Source organism: Zonotrichia leucophrys, chromosome 5, assembly GCF_028769735.1.
Source record: "Zonotrichia leucophrys gambelii isolate GWCS_2022_RI chromosome 5, RI_Zleu_2.0, whole genome shotgun sequence".
Lineage (NCBI taxonomy): Eukaryota > Metazoa > Chordata > Aves > Passeriformes > Passerellidae > Zonotrichia > Zonotrichia leucophrys.
In genome coordinates, this window is record NC_088175.1 from 32,504,599 (window position 1) to 32,528,204 (window position 23,606).

General features: G+C 37.6%; 1 protein-coding gene across 3 annotated transcripts in view; it reads left to right on the forward strand.

The window, feature by feature from the left end:
• INO80 (INO80 complex ATPase subunit) overlaps positions 1-23,606 on the forward strand; it is a 61,462-nt gene that overhangs the window by 14,333 nt on the left and 23,523 nt on the right. For all 3 annotated transcript variants that reach the window (XM_064714361.1, XM_064714360.1, XM_064714362.1), the window contains 19 exons: positions 233-447; positions 1,464-1,517; positions 2,256-2,459; positions 3,745-3,940; positions 4,141-4,208; positions 4,521-4,730; positions 5,337-5,417; positions 6,547-6,642; positions 9,200-9,259; positions 9,857-9,999; positions 11,060-11,144; positions 11,631-11,748; positions 12,144-12,229; positions 13,203-13,370; positions 13,839-13,972; positions 14,222-14,289; positions 15,404-15,497; positions 16,600-16,777; positions 21,632-21,772. In XM_064714361.1, coding sequence (XP_064570431.1) covers positions 233-447; positions 1,464-1,517; positions 2,256-2,459; positions 3,745-3,940; positions 4,141-4,208; positions 4,521-4,730; positions 5,337-5,417; positions 6,547-6,642; positions 9,200-9,259; positions 9,857-9,999; positions 11,060-11,144; positions 11,631-11,748; positions 12,144-12,229; positions 13,203-13,370; positions 13,839-13,972; positions 14,222-14,289; positions 15,404-15,497; positions 16,600-16,777; positions 21,632-21,772 — 2,399 coding nt within the window. The remainder of the gene's footprint in view (positions 1-232; positions 448-1,463; positions 1,518-2,255; positions 2,460-3,744; positions 3,941-4,140; positions 4,209-4,520; positions 4,731-5,336; positions 5,418-6,546; positions 6,643-9,199; positions 9,260-9,856; positions 10,000-11,059; positions 11,145-11,630; positions 11,749-12,143; positions 12,230-13,202; positions 13,371-13,838; positions 13,973-14,221; positions 14,290-15,403; positions 15,498-16,599; positions 16,778-21,631; positions 21,773-23,606) is intronic.

Genomic DNA, 23,606 nt, shown 5'->3' on the forward strand with positions numbered 1-23,606 from the left:
GAAGTAATTGCATTTCACCCCTCTATTAAACAGGAAAATCTTTCCATTATAAAGTACTGAGGAAATATCTAATAGTATAAATTAATTGTACCAGAATTGGAAAACATGGATAAGTTTGGCTTTTTTCTTGATTCCACATATAAATTGACTGGGAGAATTTACTCAGGAAAGGTGCCTGATTAAATGTACCCAAAAATAGAAATGTATTTTTGTGATTGTTGTTGCCATGCAGGCAAGTTGAAAAAAGTAAAGAAAAAGAGGAGACGGGATGAAGAACTCTCTTCAGAGGAGTCACCACGACGCCACCATCACCAGACCAAAGTTTTTGCCAAGTTTTCCCACGATACACCTCCACCCGGGCCCAAGAAAAAGCATTTGTCTATTGAGCAACTTAACGCACGTCGGCGCAAAGTGTGGCTTAGCATTGTTAAGAAGGAGTTACCAAAGGTGAGCTTGACTAATGGCAGTAGATCAGTGATGATAGAAGAAAGTGAAATAGGAGATTAACTTAGTGGGGACTTGACACTTAGAAAAACAGAGTAAAGTAAGCCCTGATTTTTCTGGTGGTCATTAATGACCTAACTGGAATTCTGTAATCCGTAAGCAATGTGTTGTTGAAATATCACCAGTGGTACTAAACGGATCATGCAGCACATGCTTTGCTGTCGCTGTTCAACCCTCGGCAATGAAAGGTGCAGGAAGCTCTAGCAGGTTCTCACACTGATCTGCAGGATGTCAGTATGGACCAAACCACTATCTAGGTTTACAGTGGAGTTCAGAAAATGGGTATTTCAGTCACAGCACCTATGTTTTTCAAACCTTACCTCAGAAGCAGATTAGGGAAAAGTGTTTGTATCATTTACAGCACAAGCTTCAGGCACATTTGAAATAGAAGGCTGGATTCACTGTTGGTAGTTTTCTGAGACGGTCAGAGTGGACCTTAGAACCTGCATTTTGAAGTTCACAGTCAGCAGACTTTGAATTCTGCAAGTCATGACTGTGTCATCCTGTATGGACTTAAAAGCCAAACAAAGGATATGTGCAGTGAGAGAGACCATATTTTTTCAAAAGATGAATTTTGATCATGTGAAGAACATAGGATCTACATAAATTCTTAACATCTTTGGGAAACAGTGGAAAATATTGTTTCCCTCAGTGATAAAAATGGAATAGGAGACCTCTGCTTTGCAACAGTAGTAATTAAAGAAACAATTATGAAAAAAGAGGTGTTTTGCATGCTTCCTTCAGGATTTGGAATATATTTATGTATGCCTTCAGTAATTTAGGGATGAAAAGCTGTTTCAGTCAAAATGAAAAATAATTTAATATCTATTCTCAATTATACAGTAGTGTCCATGACTGAAGTTGGTGCATGTACCTGCTGAAGACTAGATAGTGATTTTTTTAAAAATACTGTGAAGCTATTACCCTTCAACTAATTTACAGGTTGTGCTCTTTTACAGGCATACAAACAGAAAGCTTCAGCCCGTAACCTCTTCCTAACCAACAGCAAAAAGGTAGGTGGTGTTTAATTTCATACTGTTCCTTGTACTGGATGTAATAAGCAAACTGTAACCTCTGTTTCTTACAGTACTGACTATACTAGCAGGGCAGTATAGGAGAAAGAACTGTATACAAGTAATTGTGATTTATTATAAGGCTTTTCATTTTTTAGCTGTGTTGTTTTGTCTTGTTTCATAAGCAACAAATGAAACAAACAACATGAGTTCCTTTCATGAGATCTTTCTGGCTTTTGAAAGATTTAGTTTGTACACTTTAAATTTACTAATCTTTGATACTGTACGTTAGTGGCTTTGGTACGCTTCAACTTTTGAGTTGCCCATCTATCCACTAATTAAAACCTGCTGGTTTTAAGCATTCTGGTTGAAATCAAAGGGGCTCTTGGAATATTAAGTGCTTTAATTTAGATAAATACGTAGAGGACCTGAGATTTTAAATAGAGCAGTTTTCAGCACAAGTGATTGCGAAAGCAATCCATCTTCTCATCAGAGTCTTCTCTGAGAATTGGCATTGTTTCTACCTGGAGAACTTCGCTTACAAACAGCTTTCTGAGTACTTTTCAAGGGTTATGCTCGAGTGTCTCATTCATTTGTATTGCTGCTGAGTAAAGTATCACAGTTTTTTCTCTTTTGAAGTATCAGACTTGGTTATAATTAAATCTGATACTGTTTCTTTCTGGCTTTCTTTACAATCTGCCCATTTTATCACTGTTCCCAAATCTTATTTCCTTCTAGCTGGCCCACCAGTGCATGAGGGAGGTCCGGAGAGCTGCTATCCAGGCCCAGAAAAACTGTAAGGAAACTCTACCACGAGCACGTCGTCTCACCAAGGAGATGCTTCTCTATTGGAAAAAGTATGAAAAGGTGGAAAAAGAGCATCGGAAACGAGCTGAGAAGGAGGCTCTGGAGCAACGCAAGCTGGATGAGGAGATGAGAGAGGTACAGCAAAATCACAGATTGGTGATACTTCATATGCTGAGGAGACACAGAAGTGACTAGATAATTTGAGTTTCTGAATCCAAGCCATGAAATTCAGTTATTTGTTCTGTTTTGGTGCTATTCCACATATATCTTCTGCTGTCTTATTTTTGTTTATGTAATTATTCTAATGTTAGCAAGAGGTGATTAAAAAAACCCTTCAGATTGCATAAATTCTTTATAATTGAGTGAAATTGAGGAAGGAATCAGAAGCTGTGCATATCTCCCAGACATACACAGCTCAGTGTTGGCAAGGGCCAACATTTTGTAATGGTTTGTATATCTTTCTGGATCCAGAAGGGAAGACACTTTTTCATTGACATTGAATTTTTTTGTCCTGTTCTTTTTTTCCCCTGCTGCTGTAAGATGATTCTGTTATTTCTGTACGAGATGCACAATTTTTTTGTGCTTGCTTTTTTGTTAGCCAACTGGCAACTTCTTGGACTCTATTACAGAGTAAAAGGGATTGAATTCAAGAGAGTTTCCTTGTAAAAGCTCTCTAGTGAAACTGTGATTGTTATTTTAGATATGTATACCTTATATGAGGAAAGGTTGAATCTTAAAACTAAATATAAGGTATTATAATGCTTAAATTATGCTTGCATTTATTGTGTTCCTTTCATTCTTGCAAATTCATTAACATTTGGTAAAGTTTTCTGCTGACTTAGATAAATAGACAAATTTTAACAGTTGCATTTTTTGCCAAAGCCTAAGGGTGAACAGAGCTTCTGCAATGCCTTTCTGAATGCTGAGTAATGATAATATCTCAAATCTATTACTTATTGATGTACTCGTGTGTACTGCCATAATTCCCTCTACTAGTAAGTAACAGAATGTGGGAGTGAGGTTGCCATGAGAGCATTTCTTAACTGCTGAGTTCCTTTACTATAAACCACTAAAGTTATGCTATTTTTTGTTGATATTTTTATTTTTCAGTGTAAACAAAATTTTGAAACTAACTTTTAATGGATTATGGTGTTTTTTGTAATGATTACTGAATTTAAAAAAACTTTTCATTTACAACATTTTTATATTTTAGTATAGATATTTATGGAGTTGGTCAGTGTTCTTATGTGCAACTAATAATGTAGCACTTCAAAGTGATGTGCTTAACATAATCTACATAGATTGGTGGTTGATACATTATTAGATGATTTTTCTATTTGTTTAATTATATTTTAACATTGAACTCTTGTCCTGTCTCTTTTTCCCCTTCTTTTGTTTTTGGTAAATGCTCTTCTCTTAGGCTAAGAGACAGCAGCGAAAACTGAACTTCCTGATCACACAAACTGAATTATATGCCCATTTTATGAGTCGTAAACGAGATATTGGACATGACGGGATACAGGAGGAAATCCTGCGCAAACTGGAAGACAGCTCTACCCAAAGGCAGATTGATATTGGTGGAGGAGTAGTGGTCAACATCACCCAAGAAGATTATGGTAAATGATTCATCTACAGTGCTTTCCTTGCGCTCTTTTGAAATTTACTGTACTCTGTGTGTTACCGTGAAAACTTAACAATTTCAAGCACAATAATTGCAGCAGTCCCTCTGCAAGGAGGACTGCTGAATTATTGGAATTTTTCTGTGTGTTTGGGTGGTTACTGATGCAAAGCTCTAATATGGGTCTGGTATTTTCAGATAGCAACTATTACAAGGCCCAAGCTCTGAAGAATGCTGAGGATGCTTACCAGATTCATCAAGCCCGGGTATGTATTTTTTTGATCCATGAAGTAGAAGAGCAAGCAGAGTAATTGGCAGAAGCCACAGTACCAGGATCTTTCATAGCAGTCAAGTCAAACAGGTTAACCTGGGGACCAGATTTGAATTTAATTCCATATACACATTTTGTGTTAAACCAGCAGAACACAAGGCTACTGGGCTTGTGGAACAGACTCATTTTCTCTTAATTTCTGACGAGTATCATGTCTTAATGTGAATTGTAAAGCCCTTTGCACTACAGTTTCTTGATAAGTTAATATATTCACCATCTTATGCATTACTTTCCTCTTCCTCTTCAGACCAGATCATTTGATGAAGATGCAAAGGAGAGCCGGGCAGCTGCTTTACGGGCTGCTAACAAATCCGGGACTGGATTTGGAGAGAGCTACAGTTTAGCAAACCCATCTATCCGAGCAGGAGAAGATATTCCACAGCCTACCATTTTCAATGGAAAACTGAAAGGTTATCAACTGAAAGGCATGAATTGGCTGGCCAACCTGTATGAGCAGGTATATTAGTACATCTTGCAAATTTTTATAACTTCTGGGATTATTGAAATCATTAAAGTTGGCCCAAAAATCGACTGTTTTTAAAAATAGACTGTGTATAGTTGATATTTAATGTATTTGGAAAAAAGAAAAGTACTAGGTAGGCCATGTACCAGTTCTTGATTATTTTTTGATTATTGAATCAAAGTTCTTGATTATTTAGTACATAACAGCTTTGAATGGGGATTTGAGTTCAGTATTCTTTGTGTGGTTTATACAACTGTTTGTCACTTAGATCATTCATGGAGGAGACTTCTCCTGCTTGGAGTTGCATACTGTTTCAAGCTTGGGCCAGCAGATAAACTGCAGGCAGTCTTGTCCTTGTGAGTGTGCCCAGGTCACAGTGGATCATGAAGTGCAGAGAGGCTTAGGGGAAAAATAAGACTGAGAGATGAATGAAATGTAGTTGAGATCAGTTATCTCTCAGGAGCAGATGCAAGAGATGATAAAGTTTCAGAGTTGTTACCGTGGGGCTGTTCCCCCTCAGTTCAGTAGCAAATGTTTTACCAGTTCTTTGTAGTTTAAAAAGTAGTTAAGTGAAGGTGTTCATTTATGGATCTTTTGCAGGGCATCAATGGAATCCTGGCAGATGAAATGGGTCTGGGTAAAACAGTACAAAGTATTGCTCTGCTTGCACATCTGGCTGAGGTAGGTGGGTTATACCTTGTTCCTGGGTAGTGTGTTTGATAGAAGATGCATACTTTTCACATGTTGGAAATGAATTTTGAATTCTAAAACTTAAATGTCTTAAAGGGTATTTTATACATTGTTTCCACATGGAGCCATTGAAATAGTTACAAATATGAATGTTTGTCAGATTTTATTTATATAGAGTTTTCATTTATTCACAGAGTAAAATCTCACTTGCACTGAGTGTAAAAGCCTCAGGAGAGAACATGCACACTTGATGGTTCACTGAGTTTTACAGATCAAAGTGCTCAGATTCTGAGCTTCATGGCAATTAGCATTAATTTCCATATTCCAGTGGGGTTTTGTAGGAAGCATGGCGATTCTTCTGTGCCAGGGCAGACAAACAAAACAGAATTAACAACAGGAGCTTACTTCTTAATGCAGAAATAGATAAATTTATTTAAAAAATAAAGGTCTTGATTGCAATCCAGTCACTTGCCCTAAATAGGAGATATCAATGAAGTGATACTAGAAGCAAAATGAGCTGCACTAGTGACCAAATTGTGTGCATTTCTTTATGTTACTGCTACTGTTGGCCAAAATACTGTAAAAGTGTGCAGAGCTGAAGGTTCTTGAGCTCCTCTGTATAGAGAGAATAACAAGATAAGCTTGTCTTCCTGTGACACTGCACCTTGAGGTGTTTCGAAGGTTACACAGGGCTTTGTTCTTCTGCCTCTCCCTTAGGAGGGCCAGCTTGTAACTGCTAATATATTAATGGATCAACTCAGTTATTTCCCAGAGAGCACTGTAATTTGTGATGTGGCAGAGCAAAGTTTTTCAATATGACCTCAAGTTCTTATCAAAACGACAGGGGCTGTTAGTAACATGCAGGTGGCAACTCTCAGAAACAAAGGAGTTTGTTCTGGGAAGAACTTTGCTGTTATGAAGTAAGTTTTGGTTAAACATTAGATCTGCTCTGTTTGATTTTGTATCACCCTGCTGTGCTGGAAGAGTTTTGCTATTTTGCATACAGTTCCCTCTTGTGTAGTCACTGTCATTTAGTAGATTTAAAGCCATATCAAACCATCTCTTTATCACTTCACTTCAATTATTTTTTTAAATTTAATTTTTTATATGTGTTTTCCAGAGAGAGAACATCTGGGGACCTTTTTTAATAATTTCACCTGCCTCTACTCTGAACAACTGGCACCAGGAGTTTGCCAGATTTGTACCTAAATTTAAGGTAATAAGGATGTCCAATGAATTTCTTTCTGTTTCCTTGAGAGCAAATCATTTTGTTCTCCTGAGTTTTGTATCATATCTGGGTGCTTACTGAATGTGAAACTCTGTAATGGGCCTGTTTCTGGTATTTTTTCCCCATCCTGTGTTTTTTCTGAAGTGTTTAGTTATTTAGGGCTTGAAAATATTCTGACTTTAATCACATGGTTTTCATTGTGCATTGACTTAAAGACACCTTCTCAGTAGCTCAGCAAGTGTGTGTAATTGTAACATGTGGGCCTGGCAGCAGAACCAAGAATTACATACCGAGTTTTGTGTAATGTCTTTGGGGTTAGAGCTATGTTTTCAGTCATTCATGTGAATTTGAGTCAGATAAAGATTGTATGTGAAGAAATGCTGAACAGATAACAAGGAAGTAAAATGCAGTTATTACAGAAAAATAGAACAACTATGGACATACAGTTAATAATCAAGGAAAAGCAGAGAAGTGAAGCACAAATAGATAAGAGGAAAAATATTGAAAGAAAACATGGAGTTTTTCAGGTATATTGTGAATGTGAAAGCATAGTAAATAGAAATAGTAAACAGTAAATTAGAAAGCAAGGAACTATCAGTTACTGAAAAACAAGCTGCTTACCTGTCCCCCAGTGGAGTGTTGCAAAGGAAAATTTGAAAAGAAATGTGTACTGCTAAAACAGTGCTGTAATTTCGGAATTCAGGATAGGCAAAAGTGTTAGAAGCTTGCAGTTACATCTGCAAAGAGAAACAGATAATAATTTAAGTATTTGCATTGTTAACATAATAACCTTTGATATAAAGAAGTCTTGATTGTTTTTTTGAAACATCAGATTTTCCTTTTTACAGAAAACAGTAGAAGACACCTAGTTGTGAGTAACCAGTATACCAGTAACATCAGGCTAATTGTTTGAATGTCTTGGCTACTTAAAAAAGTATGAGGAACAAACTTTGAATGTGTAACTATGAGTGATACTTGAATCTGGGGCAAGGCAAAATTAAAGGACTTAGCTTTTACCAAATATTTTCTTTGGAGACCCTGGTGAGACTGTACATTGGTTGTGGTGTTGTTTAGTTTGAGGTGTCTGTATGAAGAGAAGTTGTGCTAGAGCATAGTTCAATACTTTTTATTCCAGCGACTTGTATTTTGGAATAAATTGGCATTACTGAGCCTTTAAAGCAACTAAGAAATTCAACTGAAGAAATTCAAACACTTGTGTTATTGAGGAGGTATTCAAAAGAAAAGAAAAGCCAACACAGCCTAAAAATGATCCATTCATGTCTTTTCATAGCCCAAAATAATAGGGGCTCTTGATGAAAAAACTTGAGAGCTGTTGGCCAATCTATCTGCTTTGTCTCACTTCTTTGATCTATTCATCGTATGGAATAGGCAAGCAACTGTTTATGCTTTCTCCTTCTCAGGAATGAAATACAGCAAATGTTTGAAAAATGCAGCCAGGATGCTTGTGAAAAGATAGTTTTCTCTTTTTTGACTTAAACACCAAACTGTTTATATCATTGTATAGCTGTTCTTTGGCATGCTGATCTTATTGCATGCTGATGTTTACCTCATCCATGGAACAAAATGTATTTTAAAAATAAGTTTTCTAAACTTACTGTCACATGTTTATAACTTTAATCAATCTTTTTTTCAACCGTTTTGTTTCTTCCTCTAATCATACAGAAGTGTGCAGTCAGTTCTGCTTGTAGTAAATCACAGTGAATTTATGTCCCTGGCAGAATATGTAAACAAAAAGACAAATCACTTTTTAGGCAGTCTGGTTGTTCTACAAACAGAACAGTAGGAAGAGTATTCAATTAAAGGCTTTTGGAACTTGTCAGTTGAAGTTGTAGGACTTTTCACCACCTCAGCAAGCAGCATTCTTCCTCCCTCCCAAACCTCCCAGTCTTAGCTGACTGTAAGTCTTTCCAGCAGGCAGGAGATGGCAGTACAGTGTTATTAACCAGTGGCAGGATTCAGTGCTGTGCAAAGGTCTCAGTAACAGCTTTGAACTGCAGATAGTTTAAAGGCTTTTTCTGGCAGTAGTGGTTGATTTTAAAATTCTTATATTAAATATATTCATGCCAGGCATTTTAACTTCATCTCAGCTTTTTGGGGTCAGTTCTGAAATAGAAAACCAACAGGATCATGGAGGTTGTTGAACAGGCAACAAGCCTTCTAGTCCTCTAGCTTTAACTATAGCAGTTGAGTGCAGACCTCATTCTGCCATAAGCAAAGTACCATTTTTAATTTTTGGAAAAAAACCTGACTAGGTTTGTGCTAAATGCTAGTGGACATTTTTAGATTCTCAGCATAGCTTGATCAGGCCAAGTTTCTTGATGCCTTTTCCTGGAATGCTCTTTTTATTAAAGTAAATTGAAGTATTTTAAAATGCTTTTGATTTTTCTTGATGGTTAAAAGATAATTTCCCTTTTTGTTGTTTTGGAGAAAGAAGTATTTCATTTTGTAGACTACAGACTATGTAATTCCAGAGCTGGTGTCATTATTTGAAAATAATGTCTTTCTGATTTTTTTACTTTTTCAGGTGCTACCTTATTGGGGAAATCCCCATGATAGAAAGGTGATCAGAAAGTTCTGGAGTCAGGTAATGCCAGCATGAATGTGTACTTTAACTGTCTTTCTCTGTGCACAGTAAACCAGAAACTGTTGCTACATGTCAACCAAACTAAGCTAGTGGTGTGGATGCAGAGTTTCTTAATTCCTGGAGTAACATTTTCATTAAGATAATGAGGTGGAAGACTTCTCTTGTGCTGAAGAGCAATACCATACAGGGCAATTGAATGTGGTGTGGGGTTCAGATGAAGAACTAGAGCTCTGTAAATAAAGCAGGAAGTTTCAGTGTCAAGGACTGTTTCTTCTGTTTGAGTAACCTAGCTTGGGATATCCCAATGCAGAATCCCTGCAGTTCTGTCAAGATTGTTCCTTATTTAACAATAGCATTTTGTCGGGTTTAGTACCCAGGTCTTGTCTTGCCTTGCTCTTTAAGAAAGGTCTGAATTTGTTCAAGGGCTGAAGTCCAGGTCCACTAGTTGAGTAACTGTGATATAATTAATTTTACAAGTCAGCTGTGAAAAATGCGATAGTAATGAGAAGATTGTAAAACAGAACTCTGAAATTACAGTGAACTCTTGACAATGTACCTACATTATGTGGACATTTGTTTCTCCTTTTGTGGTTGTAGAAGACATTGTATACTCAGGATGCTCCTTTCCACGTGGTAATTACCAGTTACCAGCTGGTAGTGCAGGATGTGAAGTATTTCCAGCGAGTGAAGTGGCAGTATATGGTGCTGGATGAAGCACAAGCACTCAAGAGTAGCTCCAGGTAATAAACTAACTGAAAGCAAAATCTTTTCTGTGTATCAGCCTCTTGGAGGAGTATCAAGAAAGCATCAAGAGAACATAAATTGATAGAAGTTAAAATTGACACACATAAGACCCCTTAAGTATCTAACCCAGTTAAATATTCTATATAACTCTCTGACATGGGATAGATTCCTTAGGTTTTTTGCATTTAGATTTTCCAAATATGTAAAATATAATTAAAAGGTAGCTCTGGAGCAGGAACTTGTATGGAGCACAGGACAGTTAAACAAAACAGTGTGAAATGCTGTTCACTTTCCCTCCTGACTACTCACATAATTCTGCCTAGTGAATGGTCTGTAGTCCTTAGCTTATATTGCTTATATTGGCTCCATTAAATGCATTATTTTGATTCCTTATTCAGTGGCACTTCCAGACATGAATGAAGGTCAGAACCCCATGAGTACTGTTGGCTGCAGTAAAGCCCAGTCTGTGTTATGAGACTCTATGCCAGAAAATTTTCTGTTTGTTTTCAAGTAATGGATTTGTCTGTCTTTATTGCTTTCCCATAACCTTTGTCCAAGTTGCAGTAAGTTGAGGACTACTGTAGATGCAGGCTGATTCTGATCAAAGTTTGTTTCTTCAGCATTCTTGGGAAACCACCCCTCAAAGATTATTTTAATGTATAGCTCAGCACTCCTGTCACAGTAGCCTATATGCTTCCTCTTGTAAAGTACGAAAAATACATTACATTCTGATTCAAAGTACCTGTTTCTTTTGAAAAGTTAATTGTTCTGATCATGAGACTTTATTAGTAAGCATTTGTTTTAAAAATGAATAAAAAAGATATTTAGAAAAATATAATAAATTACACACTTTTTTTTTTTTTTAAATTGGAAAAAGGTTAATTTTTCCTGTAGTTGTCTTTTGAAAGACTGGGGAACAGCTGTAATAGTTTTGTCCAGTGGCTTCCAAAGATCATTTGGGAAACTCACTGGAAACAATTTGCCTTAAAATACCTTGTGTTTCATATCATTCTACAGTTTCCTCTATAAATGATTTTTCTTGCTTTTATTCGTCAGTGTTCGTTGGAAGATCCTACTACAGTTCCAGTGCCGAAACAGATTGTTGTTGACTGGTACCCCAATCCAGAACACAATGGCTGAGGTATTTGGGAGCTCCAAAGAGTGGATTTTTTTCTTTGTAACAATAATACACACTAAACATATGTAAACAGTTGAGAAATCTGTTGTATTTTTGTGGTTGCGGGATCATGCTTGTAGCAAACCACTGGCAGACAAACATGGGATCAGCCCTGGGAGGGAAAAATATGGAAACTTGCCACTAAAGATATTTGAAGTAAAACTTAGATTAGATGAAATCTAATTCTGGTGACTTTTCCTTTTGTTGGCTGCAGTAGTTAGAATGTGTTTGTCACTGCTTTCTAATGGGATTCTGTTAAGTTGGTATCTGTGGCATTGTGGGGGGAGGCAGGAAGAGAATGCAGCTGGTGTTTTGTTTTAATTTTGCCATGTCTCATGATCTAGTGAAGTAATTTTGCTTATGAAGAGCTGCAAGTTTTTGGGATCCCCAATTACCTTATCCACACTAGGATGACTTTTGCTAATCTGGTGTTTTCTCCTCTCCTTTTAGCTGTGGGCCCTGCTGCATTTTATCATGCCAACACTGTTTGATTCCCATGAAGAGTTCAATGAGTGGTTTTCTAAGGACATAGAGAGCCATGCAGAGAACAAATCTGCTATTGATGAGAGTGAGTGCAGTGTGTAACTATTATGATTTTTATATTAAGAATCTTTTGCCTTTTTGAACTAAAAATGGCTAAATTTTCTATGAGATGTGGCATCTAAAGCAGAGGATGCATAATGGGATTGGTGATGCATAATTACTGGATTGCTGTTGATAGTTTATGTTGAAATTTCTGTTTCTGGCTGTAATATAGCTTGTGTAATTAATAGAAAAAAACAGTGTAGCACAGCACTCATTTGAAAAAGAAAAATCAGCAGAGAAAAATATCAACTCTATGCAGTAAGAACTCACATGGGGGAAATGGCTGAGCAGTTAGGGACTTAATTTGTTGTAAAACACTATATAATTTTCCTTTCTGATTAAGTAATTGTTCTTTCTTTCCCCTTCCCTTTATTTCAGACCAGCTATCCCGCTTGCACATGATCCTGAAGCCTTTCATGTTGAGAAGAATCAAGAAGGATGTGGAAAATGAGCTGTCAGATAAGGTGAGAAAAAGTATTTCTCTGGAATGGATATTACAGCTCTATTGTCATAGCTCTGTTCTCTGATCTGGTTTTTGCAAACTTGTTTGTCAGTCTGCATACCTGAAATCTGACTGTAGACTTCTCTTCAACCTTCACTTCCTTGCACCTCATCCCAGCAATGTCATTAGATGTGAATGTAACTGAAGAACTTCTAATTAGTAAACATTTTTCTTGGGAAAGTATTTTGTTACCTGTTAAAAATGAAATATCTTCAGTCCTGGTTAAGTTGACAGAAGTATCCCTAATGGCCATGAAGGAGATTAATACATCAATTACTGGGTGATAAACATTTCCAGTTGCCTTTGTGAAGGATTTGGCATGGATTTAGGATTTTTTTTTTTTGCTTGCCTGTACAGAGAAATACATAGTGGCAGCATCATGCTCTTTTCTCTTGCCAGTCTCTTAATTTCACATGTATATTAGCAATACTAGATGAACTTGTAGTCAGCAGTCCCCAGGTTGAGAGACATTGGCTGAGAGACATCTGGTCTGTTCTGATGAGCTTAATTATTTCAGTGGCCTTCCCACAGACGCTGTTGTTGTGCAATGCGCCCGTCGCTGCTGTGGGTCCTGGCACTCCTTAGCATGGGTCTAAGTGGGGAGCTGTAGGATGGTAGAATTGAAGTCACATTTTAAACTGATCAGCTGCAGGTGTGATGTCAGCTTCTTAAGAATCCATCTGTTTACTCAGTTGTGTTCATGTACTTTTAAAGGTCTGTCTCCCACATCATTACACAAGCCTTCCAAAACACACCTGTCAGTCAAGTCCTTTCCAGGTTAGATCCTGAAATGCACATCTGAAGCAACTGCCTATAAACGTATTTTTTGATAAAGTTGTGTTTTCCTCAAGGTGTGTTTCAGCTCTATGTACACTAATGTTATCATCCTTCATTTTAGAGAAAGAAATGGCTAAATCTTCATTATCATTTTGCAGATTGAAATTCTTATGTACTGCCAGCAGACAAGTCGACAGAAGCTCTTGTACCAAGCTCTGAAAAACAAAATATCTATTGATGACCTCTTGCAGTCATCAATGGGCACTACTCAGCAAGCACAGACCACCACTAGTAGTCTCATGAATCTAGTCATGCAATTTAGGAAGGTAAGGCTATTTTAAATAATAATTTTTGAAAAGTATGATCATTGGTTAGCACCAAACTAAGATGTGGCTTCTAGAAAACACCATATTGAAAAAAATCTGTCATAGGCAAGCAAATTAGCATGCAATTCAGTTGTGTTTCAGATGCAGTGTAGCATTGATGTTGGGTGAAGAAGGGTTTTAGCTCTATGATGCTTGCATTTGCTAACTGGTTTGGTTACAAAGGTTGGTTTGGTTACAAAGGTTGCTTTGGTTGAAGGAAGCCATTCAGTTGGGAAGAAGAGGCAATAGCTGTTACATGAATAGCAAAAGGTCTGACGCCATATTCAGAGCAGATACACTAAAATAACCATGCAATATTAAGCAATACTAAAGTTTCAGTGATCATTGGTCATGGTTGATTTGGGATGTAGATGCTGCACTGGACTAAGTTAATTCCTCCCAGCTTTTGACACGCTCTCTGTCTTACAGGTGTGCAATCACCCAGAGCTGTTTGAGCGACAAGAAACTTGGTCTCCATTTCACATCTCCCTAAAGCCATACCATATTTCCAAGTTCCTCTACCGTCATGGACAGATCAGGGTCTTCAACCACTCACGGGACAGGCAAGCCTATTCCACTTCCTATCCAGTTTAGCATATTTAGTATTATTACTTACACTTATTTTTATAAATGCTAATTAGCTCCCTTACCTGGTGTACTTAGACTGATGGCACTTTCCTTCTACTGCTGTCCAGTTCCAGATATTCAGAGCACTGAAATACTTACCATGAAGAAGTGATTGTGTGATTGAACATGTTATGTGTTAACACCTTCTTATTGATGTTGTTTGGTTTTGTTCCTTTAATTTTCAGGTGGTTACGGGTTTTACTTTCGCCATTTGCACCAGACCACATCCAGCAGTCTCTCTTCCACAGGAAGGGTAGGTTTTCAGTCTTTTGAAGCAAGTTGGATTTTAATCTGCCTTCTTCTTCAGGGGGAAGGACTGAGAGGCAAGATTAATTAGTTCTCTGAGATAATATGATAAGAACTTACTAGAATTTTGTTTGTGTTTGTACGTACATTTAATTTGCTCAGAGAGGAAACAATGGAAAGCAGCTGGAATAATCCGTTGGATAACTTGTCATTTAGTTGCTGCTTAATCCTAGTGCAGTATCCTAATTCAGTCTGTCTTGTTTTAACTTGCTTCAAGAGATTAGTGCTTTTTAATCTAATGTGAATTTTTCATAGATTTAATTCTAAGAAATCTTGGATTCATTTCAGTACATTCTGTGTTGTATCTTAAACTGCCAACTTACTTTCAGCTAGAAACTAGATGAGATGCAAGTGTCCCAGAATCTATCAATGAGCAAAAAACCCAGAAAAGCTACTGATATTGGCAGATACAACTTATTATAGATGATTGGGTATTTTTCCTACAAGACCTAATTAGATCATTCAGCTACTGAGATGGGAAAATCTTCAGAAGTATAAAGCAGGAGAGATACTGGCTGCATTACTATGCTAAAATCTGTTAGTGTGGACCTCTTCAGCTGGTATTGGGGCTATGCAGTGCACAGGGGGTGGGCCTGCAAGGCTTTTCCCTACCAATACCTGCAGCTCCTCCTAACTCATTTGACTTCCTGGGTGAGAGGGAGCATGTGAGACAGGCATCCTGAGGTATGCATGTTCTGGAAGATATTTGTTCAAATTTGCAAATATTCACACTGCCTGTTGATTCTTAATAAGTGAAACAAATGTCCACTGCACTTGGGCCTAGCATGTATTTCTCTTTCTTGGTAAGAGCCCTTCTCTTGCCCACACTGGGAAATGAACTGGAACATGGAGTCTGGCAACAGAGATTCAAACTGAACTTTCTAAAAGAACTAGGTTAAGTATTTCTAAGATATGTGGGTTAAATTAAGATCTCCTGTTTACTCACCTAGATTTGTCATGTGTCATAGAATGTGTATCCTAAATGGATGAAGTAAATTTAGTTTTCAGCTGTGAGTGTCTGTGAAATGTGTTGGCCTAACTTCAGTATTTCTGTGACCTAGGCATCAATGAAGAAAGCTGTTTTTCTTTCCTCCGGTTTATTGATGTCTCTCCAGCAGAAATGGCAAACCTTATGAATCAGGGACACTTAGCCAGGTGAGGACAACTTTGTTTTCTCTCTTTTAGTAATTACAGGAAAAGTACAGATGATATCAGTCATTCCTCTCTAAACCTGCATTTTCTGTGCCTCCTAATATTATCATTTCTCTATCATTATCTAATACTAGAACAGCTTCTAGAGTGTTCCTCCAGGTATAGGGCACCATTATGCAATGCAGTTTTTATGCCCTGTCACAAGAAATCCTGTGTTACAAAGAGTTGACATTGTAAATACACAGGGTGGTCAAAGGGCAAAAGGAGAGTTTGCTTCGGGTCATGCTGCAGGTTGCTGGTGTTACCGAGCACAAAATCCAGACTTTGGAAGGCCACTTCAGTGCAGTTCTTACCAGTTGCACTCGAGTGTATGTTTTAAACACACATGGAATAAGCTTGTGCTGTGGTAGTTGTTCTTCAGCCCTGAGCCATACTTTGCACGTCTTGTTATTAATATGGAATGTCATTCTGAGGTATAGGCTTTGAACTGTGGATTTATATTATCTTGAAAGGAGAGGTGATCTTTTAAGTTATAGTGTAGTCTGAAAGGACTCTGAGTCAGGTTAATAGGGACTATAAGAAATTTTAGACTAAAAGTAAGTCTTTATTATTATATAGAGATGTTCCACTTTAGGGCTTTTTTAAGTGTAATATTATTTTTTTGTTCTGGTTATTTTGAATTACTGTTTCTTGACTGCACCTCAGTAACATAATTCAGATTTCTCTTGATGTGTCTCAGTGGTATTTGTGATAAATTGTGCATTCATTACACATGTTGTTATGAATAATTTATATGTAATTTACAGAAAAGTCAATGCAATTTTAAATAGTAGTGGCTAAGTGGGGCTTCACCATTTTCTATTAAGTGCTTCAAAGTATATCCTGATTTAATCACTTAGATTCAGTTAAGCCACCTTAGTAAAAATTGAAATAAGAAAAATTTTGAAGATGTCTGGCAGAAATTATTTTCTTTAAGGCAGGATGCTATAAGTCTGATATTCTGACAAAAACCGCATTTCTATCAAATACAGTTATGGTGTAAGTATATTCAAGCCTTTCTTTCACAAAGCAGTGAATAAGTGCATCTCCTCTGGTTTTTTTTCAGATGGTTAGCTCTTTTCCTGTCTCTGAAAGCATCCTACAGGCTCCATCACATGCGCTCCTGGATGGAGACTGAAGAGGACAAAGAGCAGGGGTCATGTTTTCTGAGGAACAGGGATTTCTTGCTTGATGTAAATTTCCCACTGTCTTTCCCTAACTTGCACAGCTGCACTTTGCTGCAGGTAAGCAAAATTTCTGTGATCTGGGGACAGTAGCAAATCCTTGAAGAGTGAGAAATTATGAAAACCATTCTGTCCTTATGAAACAGGGAAAACAGACTTGATAAAACAGACTTGATAATGGGATGATGATACTGTCTGCTTTTTTAGATACAGTTAAGAGACTTTAGAGTACAGAACAGAAAAAATAGTTTAATCCATCTCCTTCACATGTGGCATTACATTTCAAAACTCACTATAATGAATAAATCAGTTGACTTAGAAGACTTCAAAATATTACTGGAACACCAAAAGTAGATACAGGAGCAGCAGAACTAGACTCATGATTTGTCAGGGATAGACTCTATATGTAAGCTTAGGAGTTTCATAATGTTTTTTATATGCAAAATGGTAATTTTCTGGCTGAAACTGCTCTTCTCTTGTCCAATTCAATACATTGTTGCAGTGGCTGGGGAAAACAGAGACCAGCCTGACAGTGTAGCTGGTGAACAACCATTTTCAGTGCTATATTTCTACTCTGAAATTTGCTTCTGCTACTGTCTGGTAGATCCATATGTATTCAAATTACTGTGTAATGCAAGATCATTTTGTTAGTCTTTGGCCTAGGGTATGTGTAAAGATTTTGCCTTTTTATGACTAAATTGCAGTTGATTTCCTGAGTTAGATTAAGGCTCCATTGATTCAGTTCACTGGGAAATAAGTTCACAGACGTGCTAACATGGAGTCAGGAAAACATCTTGGGCAGTTAGCAGATATGCTGTAAAAAAAAAATCATTTCTGAAACAGTGAGATTGTGCCAAATTTCTCAAGGGAATATTGCTTCTGCTCATGAGTCTGGAAGGGGAAAGGAGATAGCCAGAATTCAATTGAATATTGTGTAGAGGAAGTTGAAATTGAAGACACATAAGCAGTAGGAAACCAGCCTTGGACTTGGTGTCATGTTTTGCAGCGTTGACAGCAAAGCCAACAAAATGAGTTCTCCTAGTTATCAAACAAAGAGCCAGCCAAGTGAATGTGTGCCTGTTAACTCTGGCTGTGCTGGTATTTCAGTAGTCCATGTTTCCATGTCGAGCTTGGTAAAATCTCTATGCTATATGAATTTGCTTTCAGTTAGTTTTTCTGAGATTGCAGTCCGCTCTTTCTGTAGTGCCTGCAGTGCTTATCCCTGAGACTGTAGTGTAGCTCTGTCCTCTTGTTTGTACGCTTAAGGAGAATTTGTGTGTTGGCAGTAAAGAAGATGGTATCAGAATTGAGAAGGTAGCATTCGTTTTTACATATGTAGAACAAGTCCTTACATAGCCCTTGGTTTGGTGTGTATGAATATCAAAATGAAAATCATTAGATTTTCTGAAGAACAGAAGATGGATTAAGATTTTAGACTTTAAATGTAAAATGTGGAATATGCATGTGTAAGTTTTAATATTAATGATTAAATTTATAGGATAGGCTACAGACCCACCTATACCACAGTCTAGCAAGATTTAAACATTACTTTGGTTTCTCCAGATAATTTCTATTCTTTGAGGATGTCAGTACTTGTTTCCTAAGAGTTCCCAGGGCTATTGGCGGTGTGTAACTAATGACTTTTGCAACTAATGAGTTCAGCACAGAAAAAAGCCAGCTGAGGAGCAGAGTTCATCAGTGGGTACAATATAGTGCATTTGTGATAACCCCAGTGAATCTAAAGGAAGAATAGCCCTGCAGTTATGACAGATACTTTAAAGCTGTTTTCCAGCCTTCCTGTTAGACAAATTACCACCTGAAGTCACTTTAAAATAAGCAATATTTACAGAATTTTGTTTGCAGAGCTTTTGTTTAGAACACCTTAAAAAGAAAAGAAAGGCTGGTTGGGGAGTGCAAAACCTAAAGGAGAGTTGAAAATCAAGCTTCCCTTTACGTGCCTGTCATTTAGCACTGGAAATTATTGTGAGTGAAATGAATTAACTTTTTCCTTAGCCCAGACTGGAGAAGCTTTCAATGTAACATTCCCCAAGGCTTCCTCTTGGGCTTCATAAGAGAGTAACATGTAGGGAATGAGAAGGCTGAGAAAAGAGGAAAAAGGAAATGGTAAAATCTGGAAAGGTTTTTCTTAACTGCTCAGATCAGCATTTCCGATGTAAGAGACAAAGTATGAAAATAAGTCAATAGAAAAAGAGACTCATTTTTTTTTAATGGATATTTCTGAAATTGAAGTAGTATCTGTCTAAAGATATGTTTAATCATGTAAATGCAGAAGTTGCTTGCAGAGTGTGAGGTCTCTTGATTGCCCCTGCTCAACACCTCCACATGATATGTATTCATTTGTATGCATTGAATTAAATGAATATAAAATCTGCTCTGTTTACATGAACGCTTCCCTCCTTTCCTTTCATAATTTTATTTCTGTTAAAAAATGTAGGAGTGTTAATGGGCTTAAGATGTTGGTAGCAATCACCCATATTTATGTGCAGCTCTATTTGCAATATAGGAGACCCTCTTTCAGCTTATTTTGGAGTGCATAGTTGTACATTTGGGGCTTTTAGCAGTCTTCCTCTTTGGTTTTTGGCTTTGTTGTTCTAAAGTATGTGAGCCATTTCAGAGCTGTGGCTGTGTTCAGTCCTGTAATTTTACCTAATCTTTTCCATGTATGTGGTTGATGGGAAGCTGATGGGTTTCCACTGTCCCTGTTATATCTGGTGACTGCTCCATTCATGAATACTTAACAGCTGCATATGTCAGAATTCAGAGGGATGTTCCTTATATCTGCTCATAGTTTGTACACAGGAATCTAGCACTCAAAGCAGATTAATGCCCAGGTGCAAATATTTTTCTCCTATTTTGAGTACCTTCTTGAAGCTTTATTTGTTTCCTCCAGGTACTTAAATTGCCATAAAGTCATCTTAAATGGGTCTTTGATATTGTTTTCCAAAAGAGAATTAAGTAACAAACTTGCATAGGTTTGGAATTACAGTTTGTTAACTTCTTCTCTATCCATTTCTTGTATTCTGACTTTCCAGGAAATAATTACCAAATGCCTCTATTGACCAGGGTCACAATCAGCATGTCAATGCTTGCTGTCATAAGACTTACTGGAAAGCTCTTGTGACTGTCTGCAGTGATGATTCTTCTTCATAAAATCAGCTGTACTCCCAGTGTGGTGTCCAGGGATGGGGAAGAGAGAGGCTTTGAGCTAAAGCAGCTGTTCATTTTTTCCCCTCTGACTCTTGCTGTCCTTTCTTTACTCTCAACTCTGGAACCCTCCGTCTGCTGATGCAGGCATACCCCAACACATCTAGTATGAGCCAACTGCAGAAAACCTTGTATTTTTATGGCTGTTGAATTTTTTGTTTGCTCAGATTTGTAGCCAAAGAGGCTTCTGGAGAGGAGACAAAATTAGCATAGGAAGTGGCACAAATATGGGAAAGGACTTGCCCTTTTTAGCAGCAGAGTTGGTGCTCTGTTGCCACTGTTTCTGTTCTCAGATGAGTAAGCCAGCATTCATATCCATTGTCCACAGGCATGTATTTCCAGCCCTGTGATTCCCACACTGCTGTTTCAGCACCTGGCCAGTTTTACCAGGTGGTGAAGCATGTCACAATACTCACTTGGAGCAGAGGGGCAAGGGTTTGTTTTCATCTTGATCAGCATCTTAATGAATACAGACAGCTAGGCCAACAAGAAGGGGCTCTGTGAGGACCGGAGAAAACATGTGAAGGAGTTGTTGCTTAAGCCAGCATTACTGATTAAGAATTGTCAGCTGAGTAAGAGCCTGTTTTTTGGATCACTTCACATTATCCAGTGTGGGCCAAGCTTTGACCTGTACTTTTTAGCTCTGCTGAGTGTCATTGCTAGACTATTGTCAGCTTTCAGCTCTCAGCTTTCATATATAGAAGAGGAAATGTTCAGTCAGACAACTTTTTTTTGCCAGCTCCAGCCCATGAGTCTCACTGGCAGCAGCTGAAGGATGTGCTTAGGGGCTAGGGTTGAGTGCAGGTAGTGCTGGCATGTATGTACAGTCAGACTGTTCTCCTCTCTGGTCAGCAGGTTCCAAATGATATGTGCTTGCCATCTGCATTCTTGCCCAGTGAATGGAAATGAAAGGGCCCAGAATGCATTATCCATAATAGACTCCTGCTGTGGGTGTTTTCTAGCATTTTTTGATACATAGAAATGCATATATCTAATGTATGACATGCTGTACAGGGTGTCTGCTTCTATCGTGTATCTGGATGTTTGCAACTTCAAATATTGGGATTTCATAAAATTGGTAGGCTCTGTAAAGTAAAAGTAGCATGCCATTAATTTTGGTGCATTAGGAGCTGGGGCAGAAAAGCAGCAAAACTTGAGATCCCATTTACCTTTTACTTAAGTGAACTTAAGTGCTGGAATTGCCATTTACCACATCCTGTGGTCCTATGGCAGTGAGATGTATGCCTCTTAATGCTTCTAAAATTATTGCTAGTTTCCTGTTGTGTGCAGAATAATGCTCTGCAAAATTCAATTTTAACTCAGAATAGATAAATGAATAGCTAGAAAACACCCTGATCAGACTTACTAGAATATTCCTGGACTGCCTGCATTAGAAGAGCTAGAGTCAAAAGGTTCAAAGGCAGAAAAACTTGTTTCTGGTTCCAGCTGAGCATCAAGACAAGTGTTGATATGATCTATTCTGACTGCAAACATTTCTGGATTTGATTGTTCTGATAATTACACAAAGATTCTTCACGTATTCTCCACAGAAGATGTGTAGAGTTTTCTTTATTCAAAGAGAAATACATACGGAATGTGCTTTGTCTGTATTCCTCATGAGTGGATACAAGATTTGAGAGTAGTATTTCTTCATAGATATTAACTTCTTCATCTTAATTTTGTTTTCAGAACCTTGTGTTCAGCAGCCACTGTAAAGCAGTTACTGGCTATTCAGACCATGTCATATATAGAAGGAGATCAGCTACCTCATGTGTACGATGCTGCCAGGTGACTGAGCTACCGTCCTTCCTGTGCATAGCCAGTCCACGGGTAAGTCCCAGTTAAGTTGTAAATTATGTATTTTCTATTGTGTTTTAAACCCTGGTAGAACTGTGTCTTAGGAACACAATGATATATTACTTTCTTTTGGTTGGGTAAAACTGTTGTGAGGATATCCTTTTGCTACAGTGTTCAATAGTGGTTTTTCGTAGGGGAAGTGACTGTAATGCGTACTGAGGGGAAAAGGAAAGTTGTAAGATGCACCCAACAGGACCTGTTCAAAGATTTCACTTTCTCTCCTAATACCTAAAGCAATTATAGAAGAGATATTAAAGTAAAATATTAATTGATAATCCAAGGGGGAGATTTAGGTGTCATCACCACAGAATGCTGAATTTATCTGTGTCAGCAGCTCAAGGGCTGGGAATCCAGCTGAACTGCTCAAAGTCACATGTCACCTCTCTGTTAAAATGTACTGCCTTACTGGAGAACAAGAGATTATTCTTAGAGTAAATTGTGAAAGCCACTTCACCTTCAGATTCCTTTGATTTGTCCCTCTTTGTACCTAAATTTGCATCATGGATGAAGAATATGTTGAATTGCTCCCCTACAGCAGAAAGGGTGGAGAGGGGCTCAGAAGGCTACAAACTAAGGGAAAGGTGAAAAGAAATTGTATCTGAGTTTATTCTAGTGAAAAAAGTTATTCGTTTTGGTTTGGCTGGTGTACAAAAATGATTAAGTGTAGACATGGCTTTTTGTTTTAGGAGCACAAAGATTTAATTTTATGCTTGTTAGAAACTTTTGCAAAAGTGTAGAAGACCTGAAAGAGCAGAAGGAGCACATATGTTCCCAGAAGCTATAGTCTTCTGTTGTTGTTTGATCTGTGATGAATTTTGGGAAGTTAACAGAGCAAATGATAGAAATAGGAGTGTATGTTTATGTAGCAGCTGGGGGAGGGAGTAAGTCTTCTTTCTATGCAGGCAGTTTTTGTGAGTACAGACAGGTCTCAATCATAAAAAACATAACTTGGAGGATGGATCTTGCATTGTCATTAAGAAGCTAATTAAATAAATTTTGAATAACACTGTTTGGTTTAATTTCAATAGATTCCTTACAGACTGGAATATTGTGTGAAGCCATTTTGGTCATCTCACACTGTCTGAAAGGTGAACTTTGCATGAAGATAAATGCAGGAAGCATTTTACAATTGCCTTAGCTAAACTAACTTGTTTAATTTAGGGTGGAAATGCATTCATACATCCCTTTCACTGTATTTTTGATATATTTCTGAACCATGACTCTTACAATCAATCAGTTTGACAATAATGTGTTTACAGAAGAGGATTTAATACTGAAGACTAATCTATCTTTTGTTATTAGTAAAACCAGAAAAACAAACCTGTGGGGAGAAAAATTTGAAAAAATGTGCCATGTGAAAATAAAGAGAAGAGTGAACAAACTTGTGAACAAACTTGAATGAAAGACTTTGTTTTGTTCATTTCAGAAAAGTCTTGTTTTCACTTGTAAGGGCATGCAAAAGATACAGGACTCTACCCTAGAAATATGTGCCTGCATTCTAAAAAAAAGGAACTGATGGTAAAGGTAGTCTGGGGTCCTCAGAGGTCAGTTAGTTTTGCCTGGGATATGCAGGAAGAGTAGTTCTTGTTAGTGTAGAAATAGCACTGGGGTGCACAGTGTTTGTGTCAAGATTGTCTCCTACCAGTTCTTCCTGAGGTTAAGGTGTTACTGAAACATGGCTTGTAGCATCTTCTGACTTTGTTTGTCTTGTGGAAATCCTGTGTACAAATCTGTGTATTCTTTTCAGAAGATAGGATATGTTTATGTGTCAGAAGTTAGTCTGCTCTGTTTTGTGTGTAGTGGCTGC